The sequence below is a fragment of the Diaphorina citri genome, unplaced genomic scaffold, assembly GCF_000475195.1.
Source record: "Diaphorina citri unplaced genomic scaffold, Diaci psyllid genome assembly version 1.1 scaffold2586, whole genome shotgun sequence".
Lineage (NCBI taxonomy): Eukaryota > Metazoa > Arthropoda > Insecta > Hemiptera > Psyllidae > Diaphorina > Diaphorina citri.
The window spans coordinates 8,283-34,573 of NW_007380005.1; the positions used below are offsets into that span (position 1 = coordinate 8,283).

Sequence of the window (26,291 nt, forward strand, 5' to 3'; positions counted from 1 at the left end):
TTTTTTTTTTATTTTCCTTGTGATATCTAGTACTTAAATGGCATTAAGTATAGGTAGATACCTAAGCTACCTACTTTAAGTATAGGTGAGTAAAGTTGTTGGTCCGAATTTTCTGACTCAACGTGGTATTTGTGACTAAATCACCTTTTTACTTTCCTTATCCTATGGGAAGGAAAGTAATGTAATCGGGTCAAATTTTCGATGTTCAGTTTTTAGTGCCAAAACACGTTTTGAGGTCCCTAGAGCTTAAATCCAAAGTTTCAGCCATTGGTCCGTGTGCGTGTCTGTGTGTCTGTCTGTAAACAAAATATCTCGAGAACGGTAAGAGCTAGAGACTTGAAATTTGGTATGTAGATGTCATATGTGACAAGGATGCGACACGAAACTTTTGGTTAAGACCGGTGCTACGGTTGGCGGCATTTTACCGCTTTTTGGCGGTTTTCTGTGTAATTTAACAATATCTCGGGAATGGTATGAGCTAGAGACTTGAAATTTGGTATGTAGTTCACAAATGTGACAAGGATGCAACACAAAACGTTTGGTTGAGATGGTTGCTGCGCTTGGCGGTATTTTGACCGCTTTTGGACAGATTTCGACCGTTTTTTGGCGGTTTTCAGCTATAGGGACAAAACGGTTAGAGATATTGTAAAAGTTAGGGTAAAAGAACACTCAAATAAGCATCATTCAATAGGATAAGGAAAGTCGTGTGATGTTCACACCAGATTTTTATTACTATCGTAATAATAAAGGATGGATGGGCTAAAAATAAGCAAATTTTGATGAACCAAGTTTGCCATGTGTTGGTGGGTTTTCCCAGCCCCACTGAGGTTGGGTGAGGTCAGTGTGAGTAGTTGGGTAGCTTGTTGCAGAATGGAGGTTGAAACCTCATGAGTTCTGTGATGTTCTAGTGGTATTGAACCATTGCCATGAACAGTGACCAGGGCTGCATTCCAAAATGTAACTTCATAACTTTGCACTTGACATTTTGCAAGATAATGAAAACTATCAGCATTGACCTATTATGATGGTTAGGCAAGGTTTTTAAAAGATCTTCTTTTGTGATTTTACATCATAACTTTTGCAAATCACAAAGTTCTAATTCTAATGGAATGTAGATCTGGACTCTGGGTGGTGTTTCTGACAGTAAGTTTGAACTCATGTTTTGTAAAAGTTTGATGTATAATGTAATGTGATTTTTACTTTTTGCAGGTATTTAACTTTGAAATATTGATGTAATCTCATGGGTGACTCCGATTCCCGATACCATGAGGAAATATCAGCAACTTCTGCTCATCATCATATCTGTAATCAGTATTATCAGTCTTGTACAGTACCGGAATGAATATCTACGTCTTCGCTATGTTCTACAAGTGCTCAACTTCTTTGGTTCCCCTAACAATATTATCGACAACAATTGTATCAGCTTGAATGAGAGCTTTGTAAATTCAGAAGCTAATTTCTACAAGTATTCTGATCCTTCACCACTATGGTTCAATTTTGAGAAGCATTACCTCTATTCAGCATTCTGGGAAATCAAAGATCCAGACAGTGGGAGGAAAGCTGTGAAAATACTTGCTGTGGGGGAAGAATCATCATTTAGAAATTACCAGTGCAGAATTTGGTTTGATGAAGGTTAGTATGACATGTGTACAGTGTACACAGGTATTTGTAAGTACAGTGTTTAGAGTTTTCTCCCAGCTTTTACAGTATTTACCTCTGGGTCTATAATTTTATAGTAATACCTACATACCCTAATACCAACAACATTTTTTTGTGAATCAGCTCTCCACAACTTCACAACAAATGTTTCATGAATGATGAGATAAGCATTTACCTATCTATACTTTTTTTTAAAAAGAGGTGTCAGATCTACCTGGTGGTGTGTGTGCTCATCAGATATCAGGTAGACCTGACAGACGGACCTTTTCAGTCGTACCTGTCAGGTCTAATTGATAGTGAGTGGCTGGCCTTAGTTGAGCCAAAGGTCAGATCTACCTGTAGTGTGTGTGTGTGTGTGTGTGTGTGTGTGTGTGTGTGTGTGTCTGGTACCTCTGAGTCAGTATTGTGACCAATTCCAATGTGTTGTTATTGTTACTGTTGTGCAGAGTGTGCCTAATTTTCATGTCTCGACATTGGTTCCTAAAATACTTGTTAACAAGCTGGGCCCGTCCCTCCGGGAATTTTTAGTCTGTAGTTTATTCAATTGTGGTTAAAGAAAATCAGTACCTATGTACCTTCCTAATTTGTTTAATATTCAGTTTATTATTATTGATTTGATTTTTGATTTTACTTTCATGTAAAGGGAATACAATAGCCTGTCCCTTATACCTTTTTATTACTATTGTAATAATAAAGGAAGGACAGGCTAAAAATAAGCAAATTTTGATGAACCAAGTTTGCCATGTGTTGGTGGGTTTTCCCAGCCCCACTGAGGTTGGGTGAGGTCAGTGTATAAAGGATGGATGGGCTAAAAATAAGCAAATTTTGATGAACCAAGTTTGCCATGTGTTGGTGGGTTTTCCCAGCCCCACTGAGGTTGGGTGAGGTCAGTGTGAGTAGTTGGGTAGCTTGTTGCAGAATGGAGGTTGAAACCTCATGAGTTCTGTGATGTTCTAGTGGTATTGAACCATTGCCATGAACAGTGACCAGGGCTGCATTCCAAAATGTAACTTCATAACTTTGCACTTGACATTTTGCAAGATAATGAAAACTATCAGCATTGACCTATTATGATGGTTAGGCAAGGTTTTTAAAAGATCTTCTTTTGTGATTTTACATCATAACTTTTGCAAATCACAAAGTTCTAATTCTAATGGAATGTAGATCTGGACTCTGGGTGGTGTTTCTGACAGTAAGTTTGAACTCATGTTTTGTAAAAGTTTGATGTATAATGTAATGTGATTTTTACTTTTTGCAGGTATTTAACTTTGAAATATTGATGTAAGGATCTGGACTCTGGGTGGTGTTTCTAACAGTAAGTTTGAACTTTGAACTCATGTTTTGTAAAAGTTTGATGTATAATGTAATGTGATTTTTACTTTTTGCAGGTATTTAACTTTGAAATATTGATGTAATCTCATGGGTGACTCCGATTCCCGATACCATGAGGAAATATCAGCAACTTCTGCTCATCATCATATCTGTAATCAGTATTATCAGTCTTGTACAGTACCGGAATGAATATCTACGTCTTCGCTATGTTCTACAAGTGCTCAACTTCTTTGGTTCCCCTAACAATATTATCGACAACAATTGTATCAGCTTGAATGAGAGCTTTGTAAATTCAGAAGCTAATTTCTACAAGTATTCTGATCCTTCACCACTATGGTTCAATTTTGAGAAGCATTACCTCTATTCAGCATTCTGGGAAATCAAAGATCCAGACAGTGGGAGGAAAGCTGTGAAAATACTTGCTGTGGGGGAAGAATCATCATTCAGAAATTACCAGTGCAGAATTTGGTTTGATGAAGGTTAGTATGACATGTGTACACAGGTATTTGTGAGTAAGTACAGTGTTTAGAGTTTTCTCCCAGCTTTTACAGTATTTACCTCTGGGTCTATAATTTCATAGTAATACCTACATACCCTAATACCAACATGAATCAGCTCTCCACAACTTTACAACAAATATTTCATGAATGATGAGATAAACATTTACCTATCTATAGTTTCTTCAAGTAATTTCCATTTTTCATATCCTTGCAGGAAACACAGTCAAGTCCAAAGATGGAGAGTTCACATATCAAATGGTGTCCAGAAGCAGTTCTTCAGAAGTTTTCTACTACTTGTACTGTGAAGCTCCCCCTGTCACCGAGTTTGATGGGTTTCCCTATGGGGTCCTCCTAACAAGTGATAGTGGAGTGAAACGGTTTGTCCCTATATTTGTGCAACCTCATGACACGAACACGATTGTTGCCTGTGTTAAGCCTGATCTCACTGCCTTACCCAAGTTCAGTATTGTTGAGTTTATGATCTACTACAATATCATTGGAGTTCAGGTAAGTGTTTGTCTCTCATATTAATGTATTTGAAATATGAAGAATAATTAATTGATATTACAAAGTAAAAACAGTTCGAACCCGCGGCCTAGCACTTACAAGGCAGACGCACTACCAGCTAAACTAACTAGGCTGGCAATGTTGTAAATAAAAGGGCTCTTAACATAGACTTTTTTTTTAACAAGGGGAAAAAATTTTCCAAGGAAACACTTAAAATGGAACACAATAGACAAGAAGTCCAAGCCCAAGAACATGCCTCATGGAGTACATATAGGTATGGTTCTGGGAGGAGTTGGGAAAACTTAATAGGTAAGTTTGTCAAACTTAAAAGTGTCCCATAAATAATTTAAAGTTAGTAACTAAAGGTATGTCTGAGAGAATGGCCTAATCTCCAAGTAGAGAACAACAACAACAACTTGTTGAATAGGATAGAATGAAACCTTGTTTATCCTGCCCGAATAGGACTGAAAAGTCTAAACACCCTAGCAGTCTAAACAAGATCTTGTATATTTGATGGGTAAAAGAATAATACATGTATCAGTAACAATTCAGTAAAAAGACCTATGTAAATTAATAGGTGGTGGTAGAAAATGACGGTAAAAATAAAATACAACTGTTAATGGTACCTATCCTATCTTCTTCACGAAGAGGTTTATCCGTTGGTTCATAATCCTTTCGACTTGAAGGGAAAGAACTGGTTGTTGCTACTGCACTTCCAGATGGAGCACGCCAAGAACAAGCAGAGTCAGTGGGACTTATGTTGCTCAACCCATGCAAGAGAATAGCAACTCTGTGGCTGCAAACAGGATGTGCCCCTTTTTATTCTAATGAATCTGTTCAGCTTTGGTGAGGTCTATGTGAGGATTTGTTTAGCCTGTTACTGAATAGAGGGTAAAAAAAATTGCAACAATAGAGGTTGTATGGTCCTAAAATCGAAGAGAGGACAGGACAGGAGACAGTCAGCTGTTGCGAAAACGAACCCCACCTGTTTAGGAGAAAGTTTGGCCCGTCAGGAATCGAACCTGCGATCTACCACTTATAAGGCAGGTTTGCTACCCTCCAAGTCAACTAGTATATCCAATGAAAATATTTAAGATAGCCAAGAGATCGAAAGGACAGTTTGGCGTCCAAATGTAGTCTGCTTAGCGTTATCCAGGGTGTACCAACGTGGAGGAGGACTACAAACACTTAGTTCAGAAGCTGTTGCCTGGCTACAGAGTTTACCTCTATAAGTAGATAGAAGTGTTATTGCTTCTTTTGTTTTTGTTAAATGTTCCTTTATTCTGTATTCTATGTATATCCTTTGAAAAAATAAAACGTCCATACGATAAAAAAAAAGTCAACTAGTCCGGCTAAAGTGTTAAAAATTAGAATTTATTTCACTAATTTTTCACTCCTTTTCTTTTCAGACAAAAGCACCACGTTGGTTCTGGGATGGGACGAATATTTGGTACCCAAATCGTTGACAAGTTTATCTGGCTTAATCCAGGGAGACACAAGTACCAAATATGAAACCAAAACACTCGCCTGTTGTACTGAAATGAACGATGATAAGGCTGCTGAGAAGACTTGGCCCACGTCTCTGAGAAAAACAAGATGTATCCCTCAAAGTAAGAAACCTAACCTATCCCACCCGTCCCGTCCCTTCCAGACCTCGAGAGTTGAGAGAAGAACTTTTGGCGACGAAACCGCCCGAAATTTCGCACTTTTTCCAGTTTTTCGCCTATAACTCCAGGTTCAGGATAAAATCCGCCCCGGGCGGGAATCGAACCCGCGGCCCAGCGCTTACAAGGCACACGCGCTACCAACCAAGCTAACTAGGCTGGCTATTCTGTTTTTATTATTGTTCAAAGATGTTTGATGTGACAGAGGGAACTGTAACTGCTGAGGTTTTATCGTCCCGAAATCGAAGAGAAAATGAAAACAGGATAGGAGAAAGCCAGCCGTTCCGAGAACAAACATTATCCCTTCAGGATAAAATTTGCCCCGGGTGAGAATCGAACCCGCGGCCTAGCACTTACAAGGCAGACGCGCTACCAACCAAGCTATTTAGGCTGGCTATTCTGTATTTAATTTATTTCTCATTAGTCATTATTAAGTAAGGGATCTAACTAGGTCGCAGTGACATAGGGCTTTTAAATATAGGTAGCCGATGGCCCTACGTATACCAATTTCTCCCTCTTTTATTTCACAGCAAAGCGTGCCGTCTTGTATCATCATCCGAACGTTCGCTCCCCTATGCAAAAAGAAGAGCTTCCCCCCGCCTCCCTCTCCCTGCATATCTATCGTACCTGTGATCCAGAAGAGAAACACGTCAAGCTAATATACGAACCTGTGATGGCCAAGTACCTCGGCAAGTTTATCGCCCATAAGCTGATGGCGCTGTGGAACTCGGGGTCCTTGGTTCGACACCACGCCGTCCATTTGCAAGGTATTAATCTGTCTAGTCTGGTATCTTAGCCCGGTGCCCCCTAAAATTTGTGATAGATGTGGGAAAGCCTTCTCTTAAGTTCAAGGAGGAAATGATCCTGTTTGAAAAAATTGACCCCCTAAATTTGTGATAGATGTGTTGTGGGAAAGCTCTTTAAGATAAACGAGGAAATGGTCCTGTTGAAGGAAACCAGAGAATTCTGGCCTTGTCATTGGTTCCGACAGTTGATATCTAATCATATACTCAAAAACTCTAAATTTAATGTTCCAGCACAGGACATTAGTTTCCGAAATTTAATGATCTTGCTTTAAAATCTTACCCGTACGCTAAACATTACCTTCTTGATCAGAGGCCATTTATCCCCTTGGAAAGTCAGGGTGAATTTAGGAGAGAGGTTAAGTTTTATCTTTGGTTGGAGTAAAAATCTCCGATGATTACATGTTATATTTTAAGCGAATTGTAGAACTCACTTAGAAAACGGTGTTCGTAAGGGCCCCCGATATAATTCGGCCCAAAATCGAATGGATGAATTTTTTTCTGTTTAGAGAGAGATTTGAAAACTCCAAGTTTTATGCTGCCTGTGTGCAATACTATTTTTCATTAAAAAAAAAAAAAAAAAAAAAAAAAAAAAAAAACAAAACAAAGTTTAGACTGCTTAGCACGCAGCTCAGGTATGTTGATAACAATATGTTCACATTTAATTAAATCAAACCACATTGACACATTTAATGCTAGAAATCACCAGTTCTCAATAGGCCAAAAAATTGGAATTTAATTTTTATTCTAATGAATCTGTTCAGCTTTGGTGAGGTCTATGTGAGGATTTGTTTAGCCTGTTACTGTGGCACATTTAAAGCTAGAAATCACCAGTTCTCAATAGGCCAAAAAATTGGAATTTAATTTTTATTCGAATGAATCTGTTCAGCTTTGGTGAGGTCTATGTGAGGATTTGTTTAGCCTGTTACTGAATAGAGGGTAAAAAAAATTGCAACAATAGAGGTTGTATGGTCCTAAAATCGAAGAGAGGACAGGACAGGAGACAGTCAGCTGTTGCGAAAACGAACCCCACCTGTTTAGGAGAAAGTTTGGCCCGTCAGGAATCGAACCTGCGATCTACCACTTATAAGGCAGGTTTGCTACCCTCCAAGTAAGTAAAAAATCATGTCCTGACGAGACAGTAGAAAAACACATTCCCGTATTTTCCTCTAAATGAGGGAAAATGCGCTTTAGAAGAGGGGAAATCGTCTCGGTGAACTGGTACAAGTAAGGCCAGCAATGCCAGCCTAGTTAGCTTAGTTGGTAGCGCATCATGTCCTGACGAGACAGTAGAAAAACACATTCCCGTATTTTCCTCTAAATGAGGGGAAATGCGCTTTAGAAGAGGGGAAATCGTCTCGGTGAACTGGTACAAGTAAGGCCAGCAATGCCAGCCTAGTTAGCTTAGTTGGTAGCGCGTCTACTTTATAAGCGCTAGGTCGCGGGTTCGATTCCCGCCCGGGGCGGATTTTATCCTGATAGGGTAATGTTCGTTCTCGGAACGGCTGGCTTTCTTCTATCCTGTCTTCCTTCTCTCTTCGCTAACAAATAGATAGTAACAAATAATGATCGTTTAGCTCACCTATTAATCGGGACCCGTCCGAGAGTCGAATCTGAATGGAAGTGGTAGGTTCAACCGAACTCGTACATAGCCTTTCAGTCGTATCTGTCAAAACTCCTGATAGCGAGTGCCTGGCCTTAGTTATGCCAAAAGTTACCTAATAGATAGTAACAAATAATGATCGTTTAGCTCACCTATTAATCGGGACCCGTCCGAGAGTCGAATCTGAATGGAAGTGGTAGGTTCACTTGTGTTCACATTGAGAGCTTCCTTGGCTGCATTCTCATTGGCCACCCTATCCTTCTCATCAAACACCTTGGTCTGGCCTATAGCTGTAGGCACTGGACTGCCCAGTGTGTGCCCTGGAACAACAAATAAAAACCACTCATCAACTGGAGTACTTAGTACGGATACCAACTTTTTTTTTATGTCCATCGTAAATTTAATCGTTCTTCATGATTTTATCTTTCATTGAGAGACTTCAAGTCAGAACTACAAACAGGTGACTCTCGCTACAGAGTAACTGTAGTAATGAAGTGCCTGTAGTTCATTGATTCATTCATAAAGTTTGCGGAATATCCTGTCCATTTTTTTTTTTTTTTTTTTCGATTTTCCCCATTTTTCAAGATCTCAAGCATTTTTCCAAGATTGTTTTCCCTTTACACTTATTTTTATTTTATTTATTAATTCCCCTTCAATTTACCTACCCAGCTGAATCTTGTGAACAACATTTTCTTGTTTTGTATAATTAAAAAAAATAAACGATTTTAGAAGATTATATGGACCACCTTTGTATCCTTTTTTGTTTGACTTTTAAAAAAGAATTATGATAGATAGAGGAAGAGAAAAACCTTAATATGTATTACGGGAAAACCACAGGATTACATTCCGGGGTCTCAGGTTCGATTCCTGATAATATTATTTTCAATTTCTATTACCCTTACGTATAGGAACCTATACAAGGTAATGAGAAAGTATTGCAATCGATCCAATTTTTTCCCCTTGTGAAGCATGGGACAAAGAGCTACCAAGGCAAATAGGGACATCTGTTTATGTAATGGGATATCAAATTTCAAATCTCACATTCCGGGGTCTCAGGTTCGATTCCTGATAATATTATTTTCACTTTCTATTACCTTTACGTATAGGAACCTATACAAGGTAATGAGAAAGTATTGCAATCAGTCCAATTTTTTTCCCCTTGTGAAGCATGGGACAAAGAGCTACCAAGGCAAATAGGGACATCTGTTTATGTAATGGGATATCAAATTTCAAATCTGAAATCAACCAGATGGCTCAATCCGGGAGGTAATTTAAAACGAGTTTAAACTTTCTTTGTGGCCCCGACCATTATTAGGAATACCTTACTCGAAGATTTTTCGTAAAAGGAACCCAGTTTTGTATACGAAAGTTTTCATTTTCAAATCGGGTATTCCTTGTATTAGAAGTAAAATTCCTTCTGTAAACAAAACCTCCCTTAAAGACCATAGTACCTTTTCAAGACTGGCTGCTAGATGCAATACTCAATCCAGAATAAGGACTTGCACTTATGGGAGTACAATATGGTTCTACAATTGTAAATTCAATGAGGAATGTTCATGGGGCACAAAGCATGATCCCAATTCTTGCCCAACTGTTTGATCATTCAAATTGATAAAAGATGACTACTTTTAGCCTTAGCCCTTAAATTCCTTAAAGCACCATATTTCTTATTCCTTTTTTTTCTGTGCTTGGAACACAAAAAAATAAATTTTTCAAGACTCTTCAGGATCTTCAAACTACCTCAGTCGCTGAACGATGGCCGAATTGAGAATGCCAGCGTCTTTGATAGTCTGTGTTGCATCCGCTAGTTCTTTGGAAGGGAAAGTAGTCTGCAGAGCGTAGTCAGCTGTCTCGTATTGAGGCCGGGCAGCATTGATGTAAGATCTAACGTCAGCAATGGTGTGGGTATGATTGAATGTGCCTGTGAAAAAGCAGGAAGAAATGTTTAGAAATCTAATGAGGGACATAGCTACCACGGGATGGGCATACTACGACACAGGCAAAAAAAAGTAAAAAATCATGTCCTGACGAGACAGTAGAAAAACACATACCCGTATTTTCCTCTAAATGAGGGAAAATGCGCTTTAGATGTTGTTGCTCAGTCTCAATAAATTGGTTTTGTAGCCGTGCAGCTGTGTGCAGTAATGCTTCTTAATCAACTGGACTGGAATGTTATTGTACACTTGACTTGCCTACTCCCTTCGTGTAATACAGCTCTTAGTGCCGTTTAGCTCATTACGGTTTAATAAATTGTAGAAAGTTTAAATAATTATCTTTATTTATATTTGGAACTCTGATAAAAAGTTCTATCCTTACTAACAAATAATTGTAATTTTCAATGTTTGATGAAATAATCGTCCCTTTCAATCAAATGAAATAAAAATAAGTGTAATAAATATTTTTGCAAAAATAAATACATTAGAAATAGGTAAAAATAACAAATTAATAATGTAGAAAAAAAAGAGAAGGTAGTAATTTCTGGAAAAAAATTCGAGCAATTTTTTTTTGCTTCTCAGATGTGACTAGCAGCATGGTCCCCACCCGAATCCCACCCCAAGTACATAACTTTGCCAGCACAGCTTCGGGGGAGGAGCTTAACTCAGATTCATGAGTGGGGGAAATTCTCCTTTCCCCCTCTTTTGATTCTAAACTTTGAGCTTTTTTATACGATGCCTAACTAAAAAGAGCTTTTTAGACGAAGCTACAAAGACCTTTGTGGACGAAGCTTCAAAGAACTTTTTAGACGAAGCAACAAAGAGCTTTATGGAAGAAGCTACAAAGAGCTTTTTAGACGAAGCTACAAAGAAAGACCTTTATGGACGATACTTGGTGGGGAAAATTTCCCCTACCATTTGAACGTAACTCCTCCTCTTTCTGAACTTCGAAGCTGTGCTGACAAAGTTATGTACTTGGGGTGGGATTCGGGTGGGGACCATGCTGCTAGTCACATCTGAGAAGCAAAAAAAACCGCTCGGAATTTTTTTAGTCTTACGAAAGTGAGTAATAGTAACAGGTATGTCATACGAAATATTATGTAGGTAGAATGGAATTTTCTACTATTATTAAACTTTGAATTCTTGATCATCACGTATTTTTGAAATACAATTTGTACGTTTGACTTTTTCTTTCTCACTCCTTTTCTTCTTCCTAGCCTTTTCCTGCTTATATAGGGTCGGTGTTTCTTGTCAGTCTCTTCCAGGCAGCCCTATTGTGTACCTCATGTCTTCATTCACACCATCTGTTCACTTTTCCTTCAGTCTCCCTTGCCCTCTTCTCCCCCTCACTTCCATTCTCTCAACTCTTTTCCCAATGTAGCTCTCATTTCTTCTTTCTTTCTCACTAGGACACCATTTTACAAGTACCTATAATACCTATAACTATCAGTAATAATCAGAGGTAAAGATTTCACCATGAAAGCTATATGTTCGATTGTGTTAGCTTGTCTGTTAGTCGTGGGTAAGTCATTTTTCACTCTTTTTACCCTGTGATTAGTAGGTAACTAAGTCTTACGAAAGTGAGTAATAGGTATGTCATCATACGAAATATTATGTAGGTAGAATGGAATTTTCTGCCATTATTAAACTTTGAATTCTTGATCATCACGTATCTTTGAAGTACGTTTGACTTTTTCTTTCTCACTCCTTTTCTTCTTCCTAGCCTTTTCCTGCTTATATAGGGTTGGTGTTTCTTGTCAGTCTCTTCCAGGCAGCCCTATTGTTTACCTCATGTCTTCATTCACAAAATCTGTTTACCTTTTCTTCAGTCTCCCTTGCCCTCTTCTCCCCCTCACTTCCATTCTCTCAACTCTTTTCCTAATGTAGCTCTCATTTCTTCTTTCTTTCTCACTAGGATTAATACTGTGCCTCACATTTAATTTTAGCACTGTGTCAGCAAACAGAGGACAATGCTAACTGTGTGGAGTGTAAAGCACGTCTGAAAGGAGTTTGTAATCCTGGAAATTCTCCTACTACTTGTGACAATCCCAGGACAAAATGTTACATGTATGAAAGCCCCGGGAGCGCGACCTTATACGCAACCTCCCGAGCACGCAGTGCGAGTAATAATAAACTGAATTTTTTTTAACAAAATAGGTAGGTACATAGCATAGGTACTAATTTTCCTTAACCACAATCGAGTAAACTACGGGCTAAAAAATTCCTTGTGGGACGGATCCAACTTGTTTCCTTCCAGACCCTTGCGGTTATTCTGACCACTGAGAGAGATGCTGTTTCATCCTTTTCAGTGGTCCCAGTCTCCAATCATCCCATCCCCAAGTTCAGTAATACGAGAGCAAGTGCAGGTACAAGCTTTGCTTTTACGGATGGGTATACCATTTATTTGAATTTTATATGTTCTATTGATATGTTGAATTAAAAATAATTGGAAAAAAAGAAGTAAAAAAAATCAATTTTCTTTCAGATGGAGAGACTGGTCGCTGATTTCCAAGAAGTGGATAACGTCGAAGCCAAAGCCAAATTCTCCAACACTACTGACGATTCATCAGTTGATTTTTTCCTTCCCTGTTCAAAACCAGACCCTTGCGGTTATTCTGACCACTGAGAGAGATGCTGTTTCATCCTTTTCAGTGGTCCCAGTCTCTAATCATCCCATCCCCAAGTTCAGTAATACGAGAGCAAGTGGTACAAGCTTTGCTCTTACGGATGGGTGTACCATTTATTTGAATTTTATATGTTCTATTGATATGTTGAATTAAAAATAATTGGTAACTTAAAAAAAAAGAAGTAAAAAAAAAAAAATCAATTTTCTTTCAGATGGAGAGACTGGTCGCTGATTTCCAAGAAGTGGATAACGTCGAAGCCAAAGCCAAATTCTCCAAGTTGTGCAATCAGCTCAGAGAGTTCAATCATGTGAGTACGCACACTTTGGACGATCTGTTGACTTCAGAGATAAAGGAAAACCAAAATCCAGGTGGTCCTGATCAGATGACAAGGTCCAGATATAGGAGTGACAACAGGAGTGGATCTTATGGACAGAACGATAGAAATTACACCAGGAGACCTGGCTTGAGAGATTTTCCCTGTTGACTTCGGAGATCAAGGAAAACCAAAATCCAGGTGGTCCTGATCAGATGACAAGGTCCAGATACAGGAGTGACAACAGGAGTGGATATTATGGACAGAACGATAGAAATGACACCAGGAGACCTGGCTTGAGAGATTTGCAGTGATATCAAAGCCTGCGATAGTTCGTATAAGCTTAACCCATCCTTTGGGGTAGTTGCCCAGGTGGTCCTGATCAGATGACAAGGTCCAGATACAGGAGTGACAACAGGAGTGGATCTTATGGACAGAACGATAGAAATTACACCAGGAGACCTGGCTTGAGAGATTTGCAGTGATATCAAAGAGAAGTTCCAACTTTTACTTAATACACCAAATAAAATGCATTCACTCAAAAAACTTACTTGGTCCAATTACTTGCTGACCACTATGCAACGAGCCACCAGCATAGAAAGCCTGACCTTCCTCATCATCGCTATCATCTTCCTCTTCTTCTTGTTGTTTCAAACTAGCAATGGTGCCAAACTTGGGCTTTGATGCCTTGGATTTCTCTTTGGACTTTGACTTGGGCTTGGAAGATCCAGGTCCATGGAAATGAATAGCTGGAGGTGGTGTATCTTGTTCATCATTATCACTTTGTGGCGGAGACTCGACAGACCCAGTGCCACCATCAGCATCTCCTTCGAAGAAACTATTTCTTTTGTTTTTGTTAAATGTTCCTTTGTTCTGTATTCTATGTATATCCTTTGAAAAAATAAAACGTCCATACGATAAAAAAAAGTCAACTAGTCCGGCTAAAGTGTTAAAAATTAGAATTTATTTCACTAATTTTTCACTCCTTTTCTTTTCAGACAAAAGCATAATTACCAAATAGATGAGAATTAAGAGCTATTTCGACCGTGTGATTGTAAAGCTATGTCCACACATAATCGACCTTATAAGTAAATCGACGATGTGAAGAGGTGAATCTATGTTGTCGAGGCAGTGTACGGTTTCAGTCAACGTGGATCGACCATTGCTTGACGGTCGATCGACTATGTGTGGACACAGCTTAAAGAAACTAGCTGTTGCCAGCTGGAAAAAAAAAAGACATGGTCACATGTGTTGTTGTTGTTGTTGCAACTTTAGCTATAGAGCCAAAAGGTGATGATGAGGACTTGTCTGTTTAACGTCCCTTAGCCCCTGCCTAGTGCCTAGACATGGTCACAACATGTGTTCACAATCACTGGGTACTTTTTAAGTTGTGTTGAAGATCGTTTGGCTCGTTAGATATTCAGATACCTTTGAGGGAACAGAGATTACAACACATTACCTATTCAAGATGATAGTTCATCTCTTGTCGATTTTGGAACCATACGACCTCCGTTGTTACATTTCCCTCTATCAAACCTCGAAAAAAAAAGTTACATATTCTCGAGGGTTCATTGGAACGGTGCGGTGGTTACATTAATTAAACTTACTTTATCATGGACGCTCATTGGTATGTTGATAAACCAAGAAGAGGTTAGGTAGTAGAACAGCCGCAGGAGACTTTTAATAATAATAATAGACTCTTGAGTGGAAGGCAACCACTAGGCGAGGTTAACGCCTTAGGCGTTCTCTACCACCTAACCCTTAGGAAGAAACTAGCCGTTGCCAGCTGAAAACAAAAAATAGACATGGTCACATGTGTTGTAGCAGCTTTAGCTATACCCAAAAGGTGATAATGAGGATTTGTGCTTGTTCTTTTCAAGCAGAGAGAACCCATTGAGACTATTAGCTATCTGGGCTGGTTAGGGTTAGCTGATTTTCTCTGTTTATAGTTGCACAACCAGACACTAGTCTACTCTCCGTTTAACATCCCTTAGCCCCTGCCTAGACATGGTCACATGTGTTCACAATCACTGGGTACTTTTCAAGTTGTGTTGAAGATCGTTTGGCTCGTTAGATATTCAGATACCTTTGAGGGAACAGAGATTACAACACATTACCTATTCAAGATGATACATGTGTTCACAATCACTGGGTACTTTTTAAGTTGTGTTGAAGATCATTTGGCTCGTTAGATATTCAGATACCTTTGAGGGAACAGAGATTACAACACATTACCTATTCAAGATGATAAAACTTACATTCAAGTCCCAGCCAGAAGACTCCAGATAAAACTTGGCTCTTGTCTCTTCTACGCCAGTGATTTCAATGAACTGAGAAATCAAGTTTTGCTGGTCACTCATCTTGGAGAAATACCCTGAAAATAACTGGATGTAGTTTTGACTATCAAGGAATTTAATTTCTATTAAAAAAACCCACTGTTTTACAGGAGAAACTGTACAGAAAGACAGAAACCTCCGGAAAACTTTTCTAACTTTTTACTTTTTTTGTTTTTGCGTTCTCGTTCTGCCATCTGTGGTTCTGCCGAGTCAGGCGCAAGATAACTATATAGAAATTACCAACGATTCCTACCAACGAAACTACAAATTCGTCAGGGTGTGACAAAAGACAATGTAACAATGTTTTTGAAATCACTGTTTTAAAGGAGAAACTGTACAGAAAGACAGAAACCTCCGGAAAACTTTTTTTACTTTTTTAACTTTGTACTATACTATTCTTGTTTTTGCGTTCTGCTTCTGCCGCTGCCGACTTCCGACTTCTGCCATTTGCGGTTCTGCCGAGTCAGGCGCAAGATAAACAAAAACGTCAGCTGATTACAGCGTTGTCAGTTGTCATGGAGCGAAGGTATTTTTTTTTTCTTCGAATCCAACTCATGAGTAATTCCTCCAATGGTCGTTTCGCTCAAACTTCAGGTCTAAAAGAGTGTATGTGTTGAAAGGCCAAGTTGGGAAACATGTAATAAAATGTGTACCGGGCTTTAGTTGTAAGTAATGTTGTACAAATAGTATTTTTTGGTTGTCACCTGGTCTTTATTACTTAGTTCGTACTTAAAAAAAAGTATTGAAGGGGATTCGACTGTATGTGTTGAAAGGCCAAGTTGGGAAACATGTAATGAAGTGTGTACCGGGCTTTAGTTGTAATGTTGTACAAATAGTATTTTTTGGTTGTCACCTGGTCTTTATTACTTAGTTCGTACTTAAAAAAAAGTATTGAAGGGGATTCGAACCCGTGACCTCGAGGAGTAGGAACTAGACCGCCGCTTACCAGTTCCCGCAAAGGTTTTTGGATTCTATTCAAGCATTTGGTGGATTCGATTAATATCCCAAATCCCAAACCCATTCACTTTCTTCCAAGGTGTTCTTATTTATAACTCCATGCTTTCTTCGGATTATGTATTAATTTGTTATTTCGGTTTTGATTTTTTTTTCTTTTCAAAATGAATCTGGATTCTATTGTAAAAATAATATGACGTAGGTACGGTAAAATATGGTCGCACGGTAATCCCATATGACCAATCTGGCAACAGTGGATTACTGGAAGTCATAAGTCAGGAAGCGGCAAATTTTAAAATTTCCATGTGTATCTAGCTCTAGGTACCTATGTAGAAGATAAGTGATAAGAAGATAAGAGTGATAAGGATTTAGCCATTTCTAGTTTCTAGTGTCCAACTGACAAGTCATTATTTGGCATTTAAAAGTTTTCCATCGGTCTTACCCACTAAAAAATTGAAACATCCACTATGTTTCTGAGGACTTTATCATCATTTGCCCAGGCTGGTAAATTGCAGCAGTTCTTGGGTCAGGTCACTAATCAATATGTTGTAAGTTCTGGTAAGTACACCATTTCACCTTAGAATACATCAATCAACCCGGCAAATTTTTAAATTTCCATGTGTGTCTAGCTGTCTAGCTCTAGGTACCTATGTAGAAGATAAGTGATAAGAGTGATAAGGATTTAGCTATTTCTAGTTTCTAGTGTCCAACTGACTGAACTGACAAGTCATTATTTGGCATATATAAGTTTTCCATCGGTCTTACCCACTAAAAAATTGAAACATCCACTATGCTTCTGAGAACTTTATCATCATTTGCCCAGGCTGGAAAATCAGCAAAGTTGCAGCAGTTCTTGGGTCAGGTCACTAATCAATATGTTGTAAGTTCTGGTAAGTACACCATTTCACCTTAGAATACATAAATCAACCCTCAAGTGTAAGTATAGGTTCAAGTTGAAATGAATGTTGACCTCTGATTATGCTTATAGAAACAAATGCCACAGAGGTCAATCACTTAATCATATAAAATTATTTTCAGGAATGAGCCCCTTGTGTCTTGTGTGTCATATAAGTAGATATTTTGATACCTAATAATATCTTAATATTTCAGGAATTCGGCTCCTGTACAGTGCAGAAGCCCTAGGTCTTGACGGTTATAAAAATAGCAGAGAAAAAACAGCATTGCAGTTTCAAGACCTGAAAGACAAATTTCATCAAAAGATGACAGAGTTCAGTGATCTCTCCCCACCCAATTATTATTACAATATTACAAACGATTTACTTGTAAATTTCATTCTTGCAATTTGAGTTCTTTTTCTCTTCTTGTGAAAGGTTTGTGGGAAATACACAAACATAGAACAGGTTTCCCAAGATTTGCTCACACTAGACCAATAGTGGAATAGAATATAAAAACTCTTCAGTCTTTGAAAAAGTTTCTTAGAAAGCACTAACTCTCATCCCGAAATTAAAGGGAGGACAAATAGGAGAAAGCCAGCCGTTCCGAGGACGAACTTGGTCTGTTATAAAGTTCGCCCCCGGTGAAAGAAGAAAAAAAAAAAGCTAAGATTTGGTGCCTATACATTTGGTCCTGTGATCATGAGGTTGTATCATCACTTGAATCAGCCAGAGGATGCATTAGAGGTATGTAAAAAAAGAGGTACCTACTTGAACCCTTAAAAATCTGGTGTGAACATCAAACAACTTTCCTTATCCTTTTGAAAGATGCTTCTATTGTAACTTTTACAAAATCTCTAACCCTTGGTCAGTATAGCTGAAAACTGCCAGAAAGTGGTTGAAAGACACCAAAAAGCGGCCGAAATGCCGCAATCTGCAGCACTTATCCTAACCAAAAGTTTTGTGTTGCATCCTTGTCACATTTGTGGACTTCATACCAAATTTCAAGTCTCTAGCTCATACCGTTCCCAAGATATTATTTAATTACACCAAAAAGCGGCAGAAATGCCGCCAAGCGTTTCACCGATCTTAACCAAAAGTTTTGTGTCGCATCCTTGTCACATTTGACAGCTACATGCCAAATTTCAAGTCTCTAGCTCTTACCTTTCTCGAGATATATTGTTTACAGACAGAAGGACAGACAGACAGACAGACACACGGACCAATGGCTGAAACTTTGGATTTAGGCTCTAGGGACCTCAAAACGTGTTTTGGCACAAAATTTGACCATCGAAAATTTGACCCGATTACATTACTTTCCTTCCTATAGGATAAGGAAAGTAAAAAGACGAGAAACTCCCGGACACGGAAAAATGGCTGAAACTTTGGATTTAGGCTCTAGGGACCTCAAAACGTGTTTTGGCACTAAAAACTGACCATCGAAAATTTGCCAATGGCTGAAACTTTGGATTTAGGCTCTAGGGACCTCAAAACGTGTTTTGGCATTAAAAACTGTGATTACATTACTTTCCTTCCTATAGGATAAGGAAAGTAAAAAGGCATTTGGGTCCTCCATTTAGGCTAAACACAGCAGGGACCAATGAATTAAGTCACTCTCAATTCTTAAACTCATTTTCATGTTCCCCAGCTCTTCCTGCACGAAGACTTCAAATCTTTCTTTGCTCAAAACAATTCGTACCAAGTTCTCATGGACCTGCTGTACAACAATGGTAGATATGAAGATGTGGTGAAAGTATTTGATGTTGTTGAAGCTCGTCAGAACCAAGGCACTCGGTACCCTAGATCTGTGGTCATGTTGTATGTGGCAGCTTTGTACAAAATGGTAAGGTGCATTTGGGTCCTCCATTTAGGCTAAACACAGTAGGTACCTATGAATTAAGTAACTCTCAATTGTTAAACTCATTTTCATGTTCCCTAGCTCTTCCTGCACGAAGACTTCAAATCTTTCTTTGCTCAAAACATTTCGTACCAAGTTCTCATGGACCTGCTGTACAACAATGGTAGATATGAAGATGTGGTGAAAGTATTTGACGTTGTTGAAGCTCGTCAGAACCAAGGCACTCGGTACCCTAGATCTGTGGTCATGTTGTATGTGGCAGCTTTGTACAAAATGGTAAGGTTTGTAAAAAATGGTATAATAAAATAAAAATAAAGCTAAAGGAAATTCCTTGAAATATGTAATCTAAAGTGGTGTACAGTAATCCTGGTTGGCCTGGAGATTAGTGCACCTGCCTTGCTAGTTGCTAGTGATAGTTTGCGGGTTCAATTACCGCCGAGAACGAACTTTGTTCTACACAGATTAGGTTCGTTCTGGGAACTGTACCTTTCCCTATGTCCTGTACTGTCCTCCTCTCTTCAATGTCTGGACAATAAAACATCTGTGTTACTCTATGAAACCTCTTTAAAAAAACCTGTATTAAGTTATTAAAGTACTGTAATGCTATTTAGGAAAATATAATAAAATAAAGCCAAAGGAAATTCCTTGAAATATGTAATCTAAAGTGGTGTACAGTAATCCTGGTTGGCCTGGAGATTAGTGCACCTGCCTTGCTAGTTGCTAGTGATAGTTTGCGGGTTCAATTACCGCCGAGAACGAACTTTGTTCTACACAGATTAGGTTCGTTCTGGGAACTGTACCTTTCCCTATGTCCTGTACTGTCCTCCTCTCTTCAAAGTCGGGACAATAAAACATCTGTGTTACTCTATGAAACCTCTTTAAAAAAACCTGTATTAAGTTATTAAAGTACTGTAATGCTATTTAGGAAAATGTAAGTCATATGTAATGGTACTGAAATAACTTCTCATTTCTTTTTCTTCCAGAACACCCCGGAGTCACTGGAGCGTGTTGTCACCCTGTATAGAAAGCTGACTGCAGTAGGCCACACTCACGTGAGACGCGCTGTATGTTTTGCTGCAGCCATAGCTGTAAACCAGGGCCAATATAACCAGGCTATTGAATTGCTAGCCCTGATACCTGGCGCTGGGACGTATGTGACAGTCAAGTGTATCAAACTATTAGCCATGAGTAAGATAGGACGATATGAGGATGTGTTGAACCTACTGTACGGAGTACTCAATGTAGATGTGCCTGAAGCCAGGCTGAAAAATGTCAAACAAACGATATTGTCTGACGTGGTGAGTTTCCAAGTACAAGATGAATAAAATTCTATTAGGTTTTGATGTGGTGATTTTAGAGCTAATACTCAAAGATAAATGGGTAGGTACCTATAAAAAAAAGTGATTGCTTTAGCCTACCTTGGAAGCAGAGTGATTTATTCACTTGTCTGGCCGAGTATGGGTTTGAATCCCAATTGTAGCAAGTTTCACTACTGACTGTGGTGAGTTTCCAAGTACAAGATGAATAAAATTCTATTAGGTTTTGATGTGGTGATTTTAGAGTTAATTCTCAAAGATAAATGGGTAGGTACCTATAAAAAGAAGTGATTGCTTTAGCCTACCTTGGAAGCAGAGTGACTTATTCACTTGTCTGGCCGAGTATGGGTTTGAATCCCAATTGTAGCAAGTTTTACTACTGACGATTTATTAGCGTTGATGCGATTTATCAGCGCGACCGTAAACAAGGGAGCGCGAAGCGCGACCCTATGCTCAACCCCGCAAAGCCCCAGAAGCGCGCAGCGCGATCATATGCACAACCCCGCGAAGCCCCGGGAGCGCGACCTTATACGCAACCTCCCGAGCACGCAGTGCGAGTAATAATAATAAACTGAATTTTTTAACAAAATAGGTAAGCAAGCCTCAGGACTTGTTGTGTATGAATCAGAATAGTTCTACATATTATAAGTTAGTCTCTGTGTTGTACTTGATATTGTACTTGATAATAAGCCTCAGGACTTGTTGTGTATGAATCAGAATAGTTCTACATATTATAAGTTAGTCTCTGTGTTGTACTTGATATTGACTAGGTATATAAGTAGAATAGAATATACCTTGTTTATCCTGCCAGAATGAGACTGAAAAGTCCCTTTACTCCCGCAGTCCAAATAAGGTCTTATGTATTTGGTACTTCGAATTTGGAGCTTGGTGGTTCAACTCCGAGTCAAGTCATAAAATTTATCGAGGTGTATATTTGTGTTGTACTTGATATTGTACTTGATAAGTAGAATAGAATATACCTTGTTTATCCTGACAGAATGAGACTGAAAAGTCCCTTTACTCCCGCAGTCTAAATAAGGTCTTATGTATTTGGTACTTCGAATTTGGAGCTTGGTGGTTCAATTCCAAGTCAAGTCATAAAATTTATCGAGGTGTATATATCGGGAAACGATATTTGTGACGAGCATTTAGTACGCCTAACACAATTCTTTTTATTCCTGTGGAGGGTAGGTACCTATGTGTTGTTAGCTAATGAGTACTGATGCGTCCGAAAAAGTTATCCTATTAATTCAGTTCCAATTTATTGTAATGTTTTCTGGTACTGATGCGTCCGAAAAAGTTATCCTATTAATTCAGTTCCAATTTATTGTAATGTTTTCTATTGTCCTTCCCACCTAATTATTATTACAATATTACAAACGATTTACTTGTAAATTTCATTCTTGCAATTTGAGTTTTTTTTTTCTTGTTGTGAAAGGTTTGTGGGAAATAGGTACATAAACATAGAACAGGTTTCCCAAGATTTGCTCACAATAGATCCATACTGGAATAGAATATAAAAACTCTCAGTCTTTGAAAAAGTTTCTTAGAAAGCACTAACTCTCTTCCCGAAATTAAAGAGAGGACAAAATAGAAGAAAGCCAGCCGTTCCTAGGACAAACTTGGTCTGTTTAGTATAAAGTTCGCCCATAAACCATAAATTTGATCCGATTTTTATGAGTGCCCGAAATCTTTTGAAAGTATGCAATGTGCAAAGCAAGAAACAAGGACTCGAAAAGACACAAATCTTAGATTCTCGAGTGAAAAATAATACTCTTGACAAGTTTATGAATCCTGGGAGGAAGTCGTAGACTTTAATTGTGTCGTAAACAACATAGTCTTAGGAATCCTACTATATTACCTATCTGAAGTACCTAAACCTACTGAGTCGAAAGTAATAAAATATTATTGATGGAAATAAAATAATATTAATAACATCAACATTCTCGCCATGTTAATTAATTATAGACGTTCCGTCTCGGGTCAGTGAAGTTTAAAGTGAGAACCAAATTAGTAAAAATTGGAGATGTGAAGATCTGATTACATAGGGATTAGCATAGGGGCCAGGATTGTCAGAAAACAAGAAGGCGTTATATGTGAGGCTCAGGTGACCTTATATACTGGGTATCAGATGCCAAGCATTTAGTACGCCTAACACAATTCTTTTTATTCCTGTGAAGGGTACCTATGTGTTGTTAGCTAATGAGTACTGATGCGTCCGAAAAAGTTATCCTATTAATTCAGTTCCAATTTATTGTAATGTTTTCTATTGTCCTTCCCACCCAATTATTATTACAATATTACAAACGATTTAGGTACTTGTAAATTTCATAGTTGCAATTTGAGTTTTTTTTTCTCTCTTCTTGTGAAAGGTTTGTGGGAAATACATAAACATAGAACAGGTTTCCCAAGATTTGCTCACACTAGATCCATAGTGGAATAGAATATAAAAACTCTCAGTCTTTGTTAAAGAGAGGACAAAATAGAAGAAAGCTGGCCGTTCCGAGGACGAACTTGGTCTGTTTAGTATAAAGTTCGCCCCAGGTTAAAATCGATCCTACAACCTAGGCAAACGAGTATAGCCTCAAGAAAAGAATTGTAAATGTTAAAAAATAAATAAAAATTGATATATTGAAGAAGAAGAAAAAAAAAAAAAATAAAAGCTAACTAGAGTAATAGACCCTCTTTTCAAAAGTCTTTAAACCATAAATTTGATTCGATTTTTATGAGTGCCCGAAATCTTTTGGAAGTATGCAATGTGCAAAGCAAGAAACAAGGACTCGAAAAGACACAAATCTTGAGATTCTCGAGTGAAAAATAATACTCTTGACAAGTTTATGAATCCTGGGAGGAAGTCGTAGACTTTAATTGTGTCGTAAACAACATAGTTGGGGATTTTTTTATATTTCTTCTTCAAAATAAAAATGAATATAAAGCTAAGAGTTCGGGAATAATTTGACAAATTTCATCCCGCTTTCCGCCATGTTTCTAATAAAGAAAGAGCGATGAAGTGTGACGAAATGTTATTTTATGTTGAATCTCAGGGCTGGTTTAATAGACTTTACTCAGCTAGGTGACTAATTCGAAAGTTCGTATCTAAGATCGAAAGATCGATATGATACCTAGTTAGCCAGTACTAAAATCAGAAATTAGGATTGATTTGTTTGTTTGTTTTGTTTTTGTTTTTTTTTTTTTTTTTTTTTTTTTTTCATGTTTTTTCAATCGGTCTGTTTATAAAAGCTTCTCTTCACTACTTCACTTAAAGTTCTAGTGCTGTTCTATCTTAGTAACATTTTCGTTCACTACCTATCTTAGTAACATTTTCGTTCACTACATATTCACTAATTGACACACTACACTAGGTATTACCTAAATTCTAATACAAGTACCTACTTATAATCCTAAAGTTGTCGCCCCTGAAGTTCTTAGACCTTTCCAGATGATAAAACATAGATGCACACAAAAGTTTCGAAATCCTGAAGAAGTACGAGAAATGTCGCATTTCCATTTAAATGGTCAATTTTGGGCACAATCGTGGAAATCTTCAGAAGTTTAAAGGGGTGGCAATATGAACCAACACAAAGGGAAATAAAACAGCTTCTTTTTGAGGGCTTCGCCTTTAACTTTTTCTTTTTGACCTCTTTGTAATATCAGTGCAGGCAAACTGTTCAATTTCTCTCTCTCTCTCTCCCTAACCCCACCATTACATAGGTATCTCTTTGCCACCTTTTTTTTGGGCACTTATTAAGCTCTTCATATCGAATGTTCGTAGTGTGAAAGAAGCCTATAATTTACAGTGAAAAAAAAGTGAACGTATTAAATTTTGAGCACTTGTTGTTGAGCAACAGATCATCAGTCTGTTGTCCTTTTTGACCTCTTTGTAATATCAGTGCAGGCAAACTGTTCAATTTCTCTCTCTCTCCCTCTCTCTCTCTCCCTCTCTCTCTCTCTCCCTCTCTCTCTTTCTCCCTAGCCCCACCATTACATAGGTATCTCTTTGCCACCTTTTTTTTGGGCACTTATTAAGCTCTTCATATCGAATGTTCGTAGTGTGAAAGAAGTCCCTCTCTCTCTCTCTCCCCCTCTCTCCCTCTCTCTCTCCCTCTCTCCCTCTCTCTCTTTCTCCCTAGCCCCGCCATTACCATAGGTATCTCTTTGCCACCTTTTTTTGGGCACTTATTAAGCTCTTCATATCGAATGTTCGTAGTGTTAAAGAAGCCTATAATTTACAGTGAAAAAAAAAAGTGAACGTAATAAATTTTGAGCACTTGTTGTTGAGCAACAGATCATCAGTCTGTTGTGCAACATTTTTGTTATTCAGTTTCAGTCCCATAAACAACATTGTTGATACGTTCTCATTTGAGTTTATTGAGAACGGAAGAGGTTCGGATGCCTTCTCCCAGTTGACCTCAGATTTGGATTTTTCACAACTTTTTACGTAGGAATCGACCTTTTAATAATAATATTTTCCCAATTGCAACTACCGGTATTCTGTGAAGTTTGACGTCACAGCATACGCACCCGTAGGCGATAACGTCATAATTCATTACTCCCGCTTAGTTTGTTTGTGCGCAAGCGTTTCTGCGCATTTTGACGTGAAATCTGACGTCACAACTCTTTGAACTTTTTGATTAGAACGGCAATTAAAAAAAGAATTTTCGACCTTTTAAAGTTACTTTTCGGTTGACCTCAGATTTGGATTTTTCACAACTTTTTAAGTAGGAATCGACCTTTTAATAATAATATTTTCCCAATTGCAACTGCTCCATTAAAGAGAGTGAATAGGGGAAAGAGAGGGGGAGAGGGTTGTTATTCAGTTTCAGTCCCATAAACAACATTGTTGATACGTTCTCATTTGAGTTTATTGAGAACGGAAGAGCTTCGGATGCCTTCTCCGGCAAAATTTTCCCTTCTTCCCTCTCTTTTTTACTTTTCTCCCCTTGCTTTCCCCTCTATTTATTACTCTTCTTCCCCTCTCTTTGTCTCCCTCTCCCCCTCTCTTTCCCCTATTCACTCTCTTTAATGGAGCAGTTGCAATTGGGAAAATATTATTATTAAAAGGTCGATTCCTACTTAAAAAGTTCAAAGAGAGGGAAGAAGGCAAAATTTTGCCGGAGAAGGCATCCGAACCTCTTCCGTTCTCAATAAACTCAAATGAGAACGTATCAACAATGTTGTTTATGGGACTGAAACTGAATAACGTTAGAAAGTAAAAATGTTGCACAACAGACTGATGATCTGTTGCTCAACAACAAGTGCTCAAAATTTAATACGTTCACTTTTTTTTCACTATATATCAGCACCTCACTAGCTGTGAGGTCCGAATTCTCACATAGGCATGACCAATGGGACTTCCTACCTACTTTGGGAAACAAATTCTCCAAGTTGTGCAATCAGCTCAGAGAGTTCAATCATGTGAGTACGCACACTTTGGACGATCTGTTGACTTCGGAGATCAAAGAAAACCAAAATCCAGGTGGTCCTGATCAGATGACGAGGTCCAGATATAGGAGTGACAACAGGAGTGGATCTTATGGACAGAACGATAGAAATTACACCAGGAGACCTGGCTTGAGAGATTTTCAGTGATATCAAAGCCTGCGATAGTTCGTATAAGCTTAACCCATCCTTTGGGGTAGTTGGCCCTACACCTAAGCCTCAGGACTTGTTGTGTATGAATCAGAATAGTTCCACATATTATAAGTTAGTCTCTGTGTTGTACTTGATATTGTACTTGATAAGTAGAATAGAATATACCTTGTTTATCCTGCCAGAATGAGACTGAAAAGTCCCTTTACTCCCGCAGTCGAAATAAGGTCTTATGTATTTGGTACTTCGAATTTGGAGCTTGGTGGTTCAACTCCGAGTCAAGTCATAAAATTTATCGAGGTGTATATATCGGGAAACGATATTTGTGACGAGCATTTAGTACGCCTAACACAATTCTTTTTATTCCTGTGGAGGGTAGGTACCTATGTGTTGTTAGCTAATG

General features: G+C 38.4%; 3 protein-coding genes and 1 long non-coding RNA gene across 4 annotated transcripts; 2 read left to right on the forward strand and 2 right to left on the reverse strand.

Annotated features, from left to right (window-relative positions):
- Nucleotides 1-3,033: 3,033 nt before the first annotated feature.
- LOC103519174 lies at nt 3,034-6,924 on the forward strand. The gene is made up of 5 exons (XM_026830759.1): nt 3,034-3,470; nt 3,706-4,004; nt 4,649-4,742; nt 5,408-5,608; nt 6,193-6,924. Exons 1-5 carry the CDS (start codon nt 3,104-3,106, stop codon nt 6,456-6,458), a joined length of 1,227 nt encoding a protein of 408 aa, XP_026686560.1. The 5' UTR covers nt 3,034-3,103; the 3' UTR covers nt 6,459-6,924.
- A 2,283-nt stretch (nt 6,925-9,207) lies between these two features.
- On the reverse strand, nt 9,208-15,481 carry LOC103519175 (NSFL1 cofactor p47). The gene is made up of 6 exons (XM_026830760.1): nt 15,201-15,481; nt 14,715-14,728; nt 13,481-13,780; nt 13,080-13,368; nt 9,778-10,053; nt 9,208-9,520 (listed from the first exon to the last, which is right to left on the reverse strand). Exons 1-5 carry the CDS (start codon nt 15,300-15,302, stop codon nt 9,805-9,807), a joined length of 954 nt encoding a protein of 317 aa, XP_026686561.1. The 5' UTR covers nt 15,303-15,481; the 3' UTR covers nt 9,208-9,520; nt 9,778-9,804.
- Nucleotides 12,850-13,312, reverse strand: LOC113471527. The gene is made up of 2 exons (XR_003394193.1): nt 13,234-13,312; nt 12,850-13,087 (listed from the first exon to the last, which is right to left on the reverse strand). It is a non-coding gene; the product is annotated as an uncharacterized LOC113471527 (long non-coding RNA).
- A 1,367-nt stretch (nt 15,482-16,848) lies between the features above and the next one.
- On the forward strand, nt 16,849-20,323 carry LOC103519176 (pentatricopeptide repeat-containing protein 2, mitochondrial-like). The gene is made up of 5 exons (XM_026830761.1): nt 16,849-17,122; nt 17,343-17,515; nt 17,780-17,872; nt 19,065-19,259; nt 19,967-20,323. The coding sequence occupies exons 1-5, from the start codon at nt 17,023-17,025 to the stop codon at nt 20,306-20,308; spliced, it is 903 nt and encodes a 300-aa protein (XP_026686562.1). The 5' UTR covers nt 16,849-17,022; the 3' UTR covers nt 20,309-20,323.
- The last annotated feature ends 5,968 nt before the right edge of the window (nt 20,324-26,291 follow it).

Bases quoted from the DNA above. Each gene is read 5' to 3' on its own strand.
- LOC103519174 (XM_026830759.1), top strand. From the start codon at position 3,104: ATGAGGAAATATCAGCAACTTCTGCTCATCATCATATCTGTAATCAGT. The intron at 3,471-3,705 runs GTTAGTATGACA...ATATCCTTGCAG, and splicing joins CAGAATTTGGTTTGATGAAG to GAAACACAGTCAAGTCCAAA. The intron at 4,743-5,407 runs GTCAGTGGGACT...TTTTCTTTTCAG, and splicing joins GCACGCCAAGAACAAGCAGA to ACAAAAGCACCACGTTGGTT.
- LOC103519175 (XM_026830760.1), bottom strand. From the start codon at position 15,302: ATGAGTGACCAGCAAAACTTGATTTCTCAGTTCATTGAAATCACTGGC. The intron at 13,369-13,480 runs GTGAATGCATTT...TCTGTCCATAAG, and splicing joins GGACCAAGTAAGTTTTTTGA to ATCCACTCCTGTTGTCACTC. The intron at 10,054-13,079 runs GTGTAATTTCTA...GTGTCGTAGTAT, and splicing joins CTCTCAAGCCAGGTCTCCTG to GCCCATCCCGTGGTAGCTAT.
- LOC103519176 (XM_026830761.1), top strand. From the start codon at position 17,023: ATGCTTCTGAGAACTTTATCATCATTTGCCCAGGCTGGAAAATCAGCA. The intron at 17,873-19,064 runs GTATGTAAAAAA...CATGTTCCCTAG, and splicing joins AGCCAGAGGATGCATTAGAG to CTCTTCCTGCACGAAGACTT. The intron at 19,260-19,966 runs GTAAGGTTTGTA...TTTTTCTTCCAG, and splicing joins TGGCAGCTTTGTACAAAATG to AACACCCCGGAGTCACTGGA.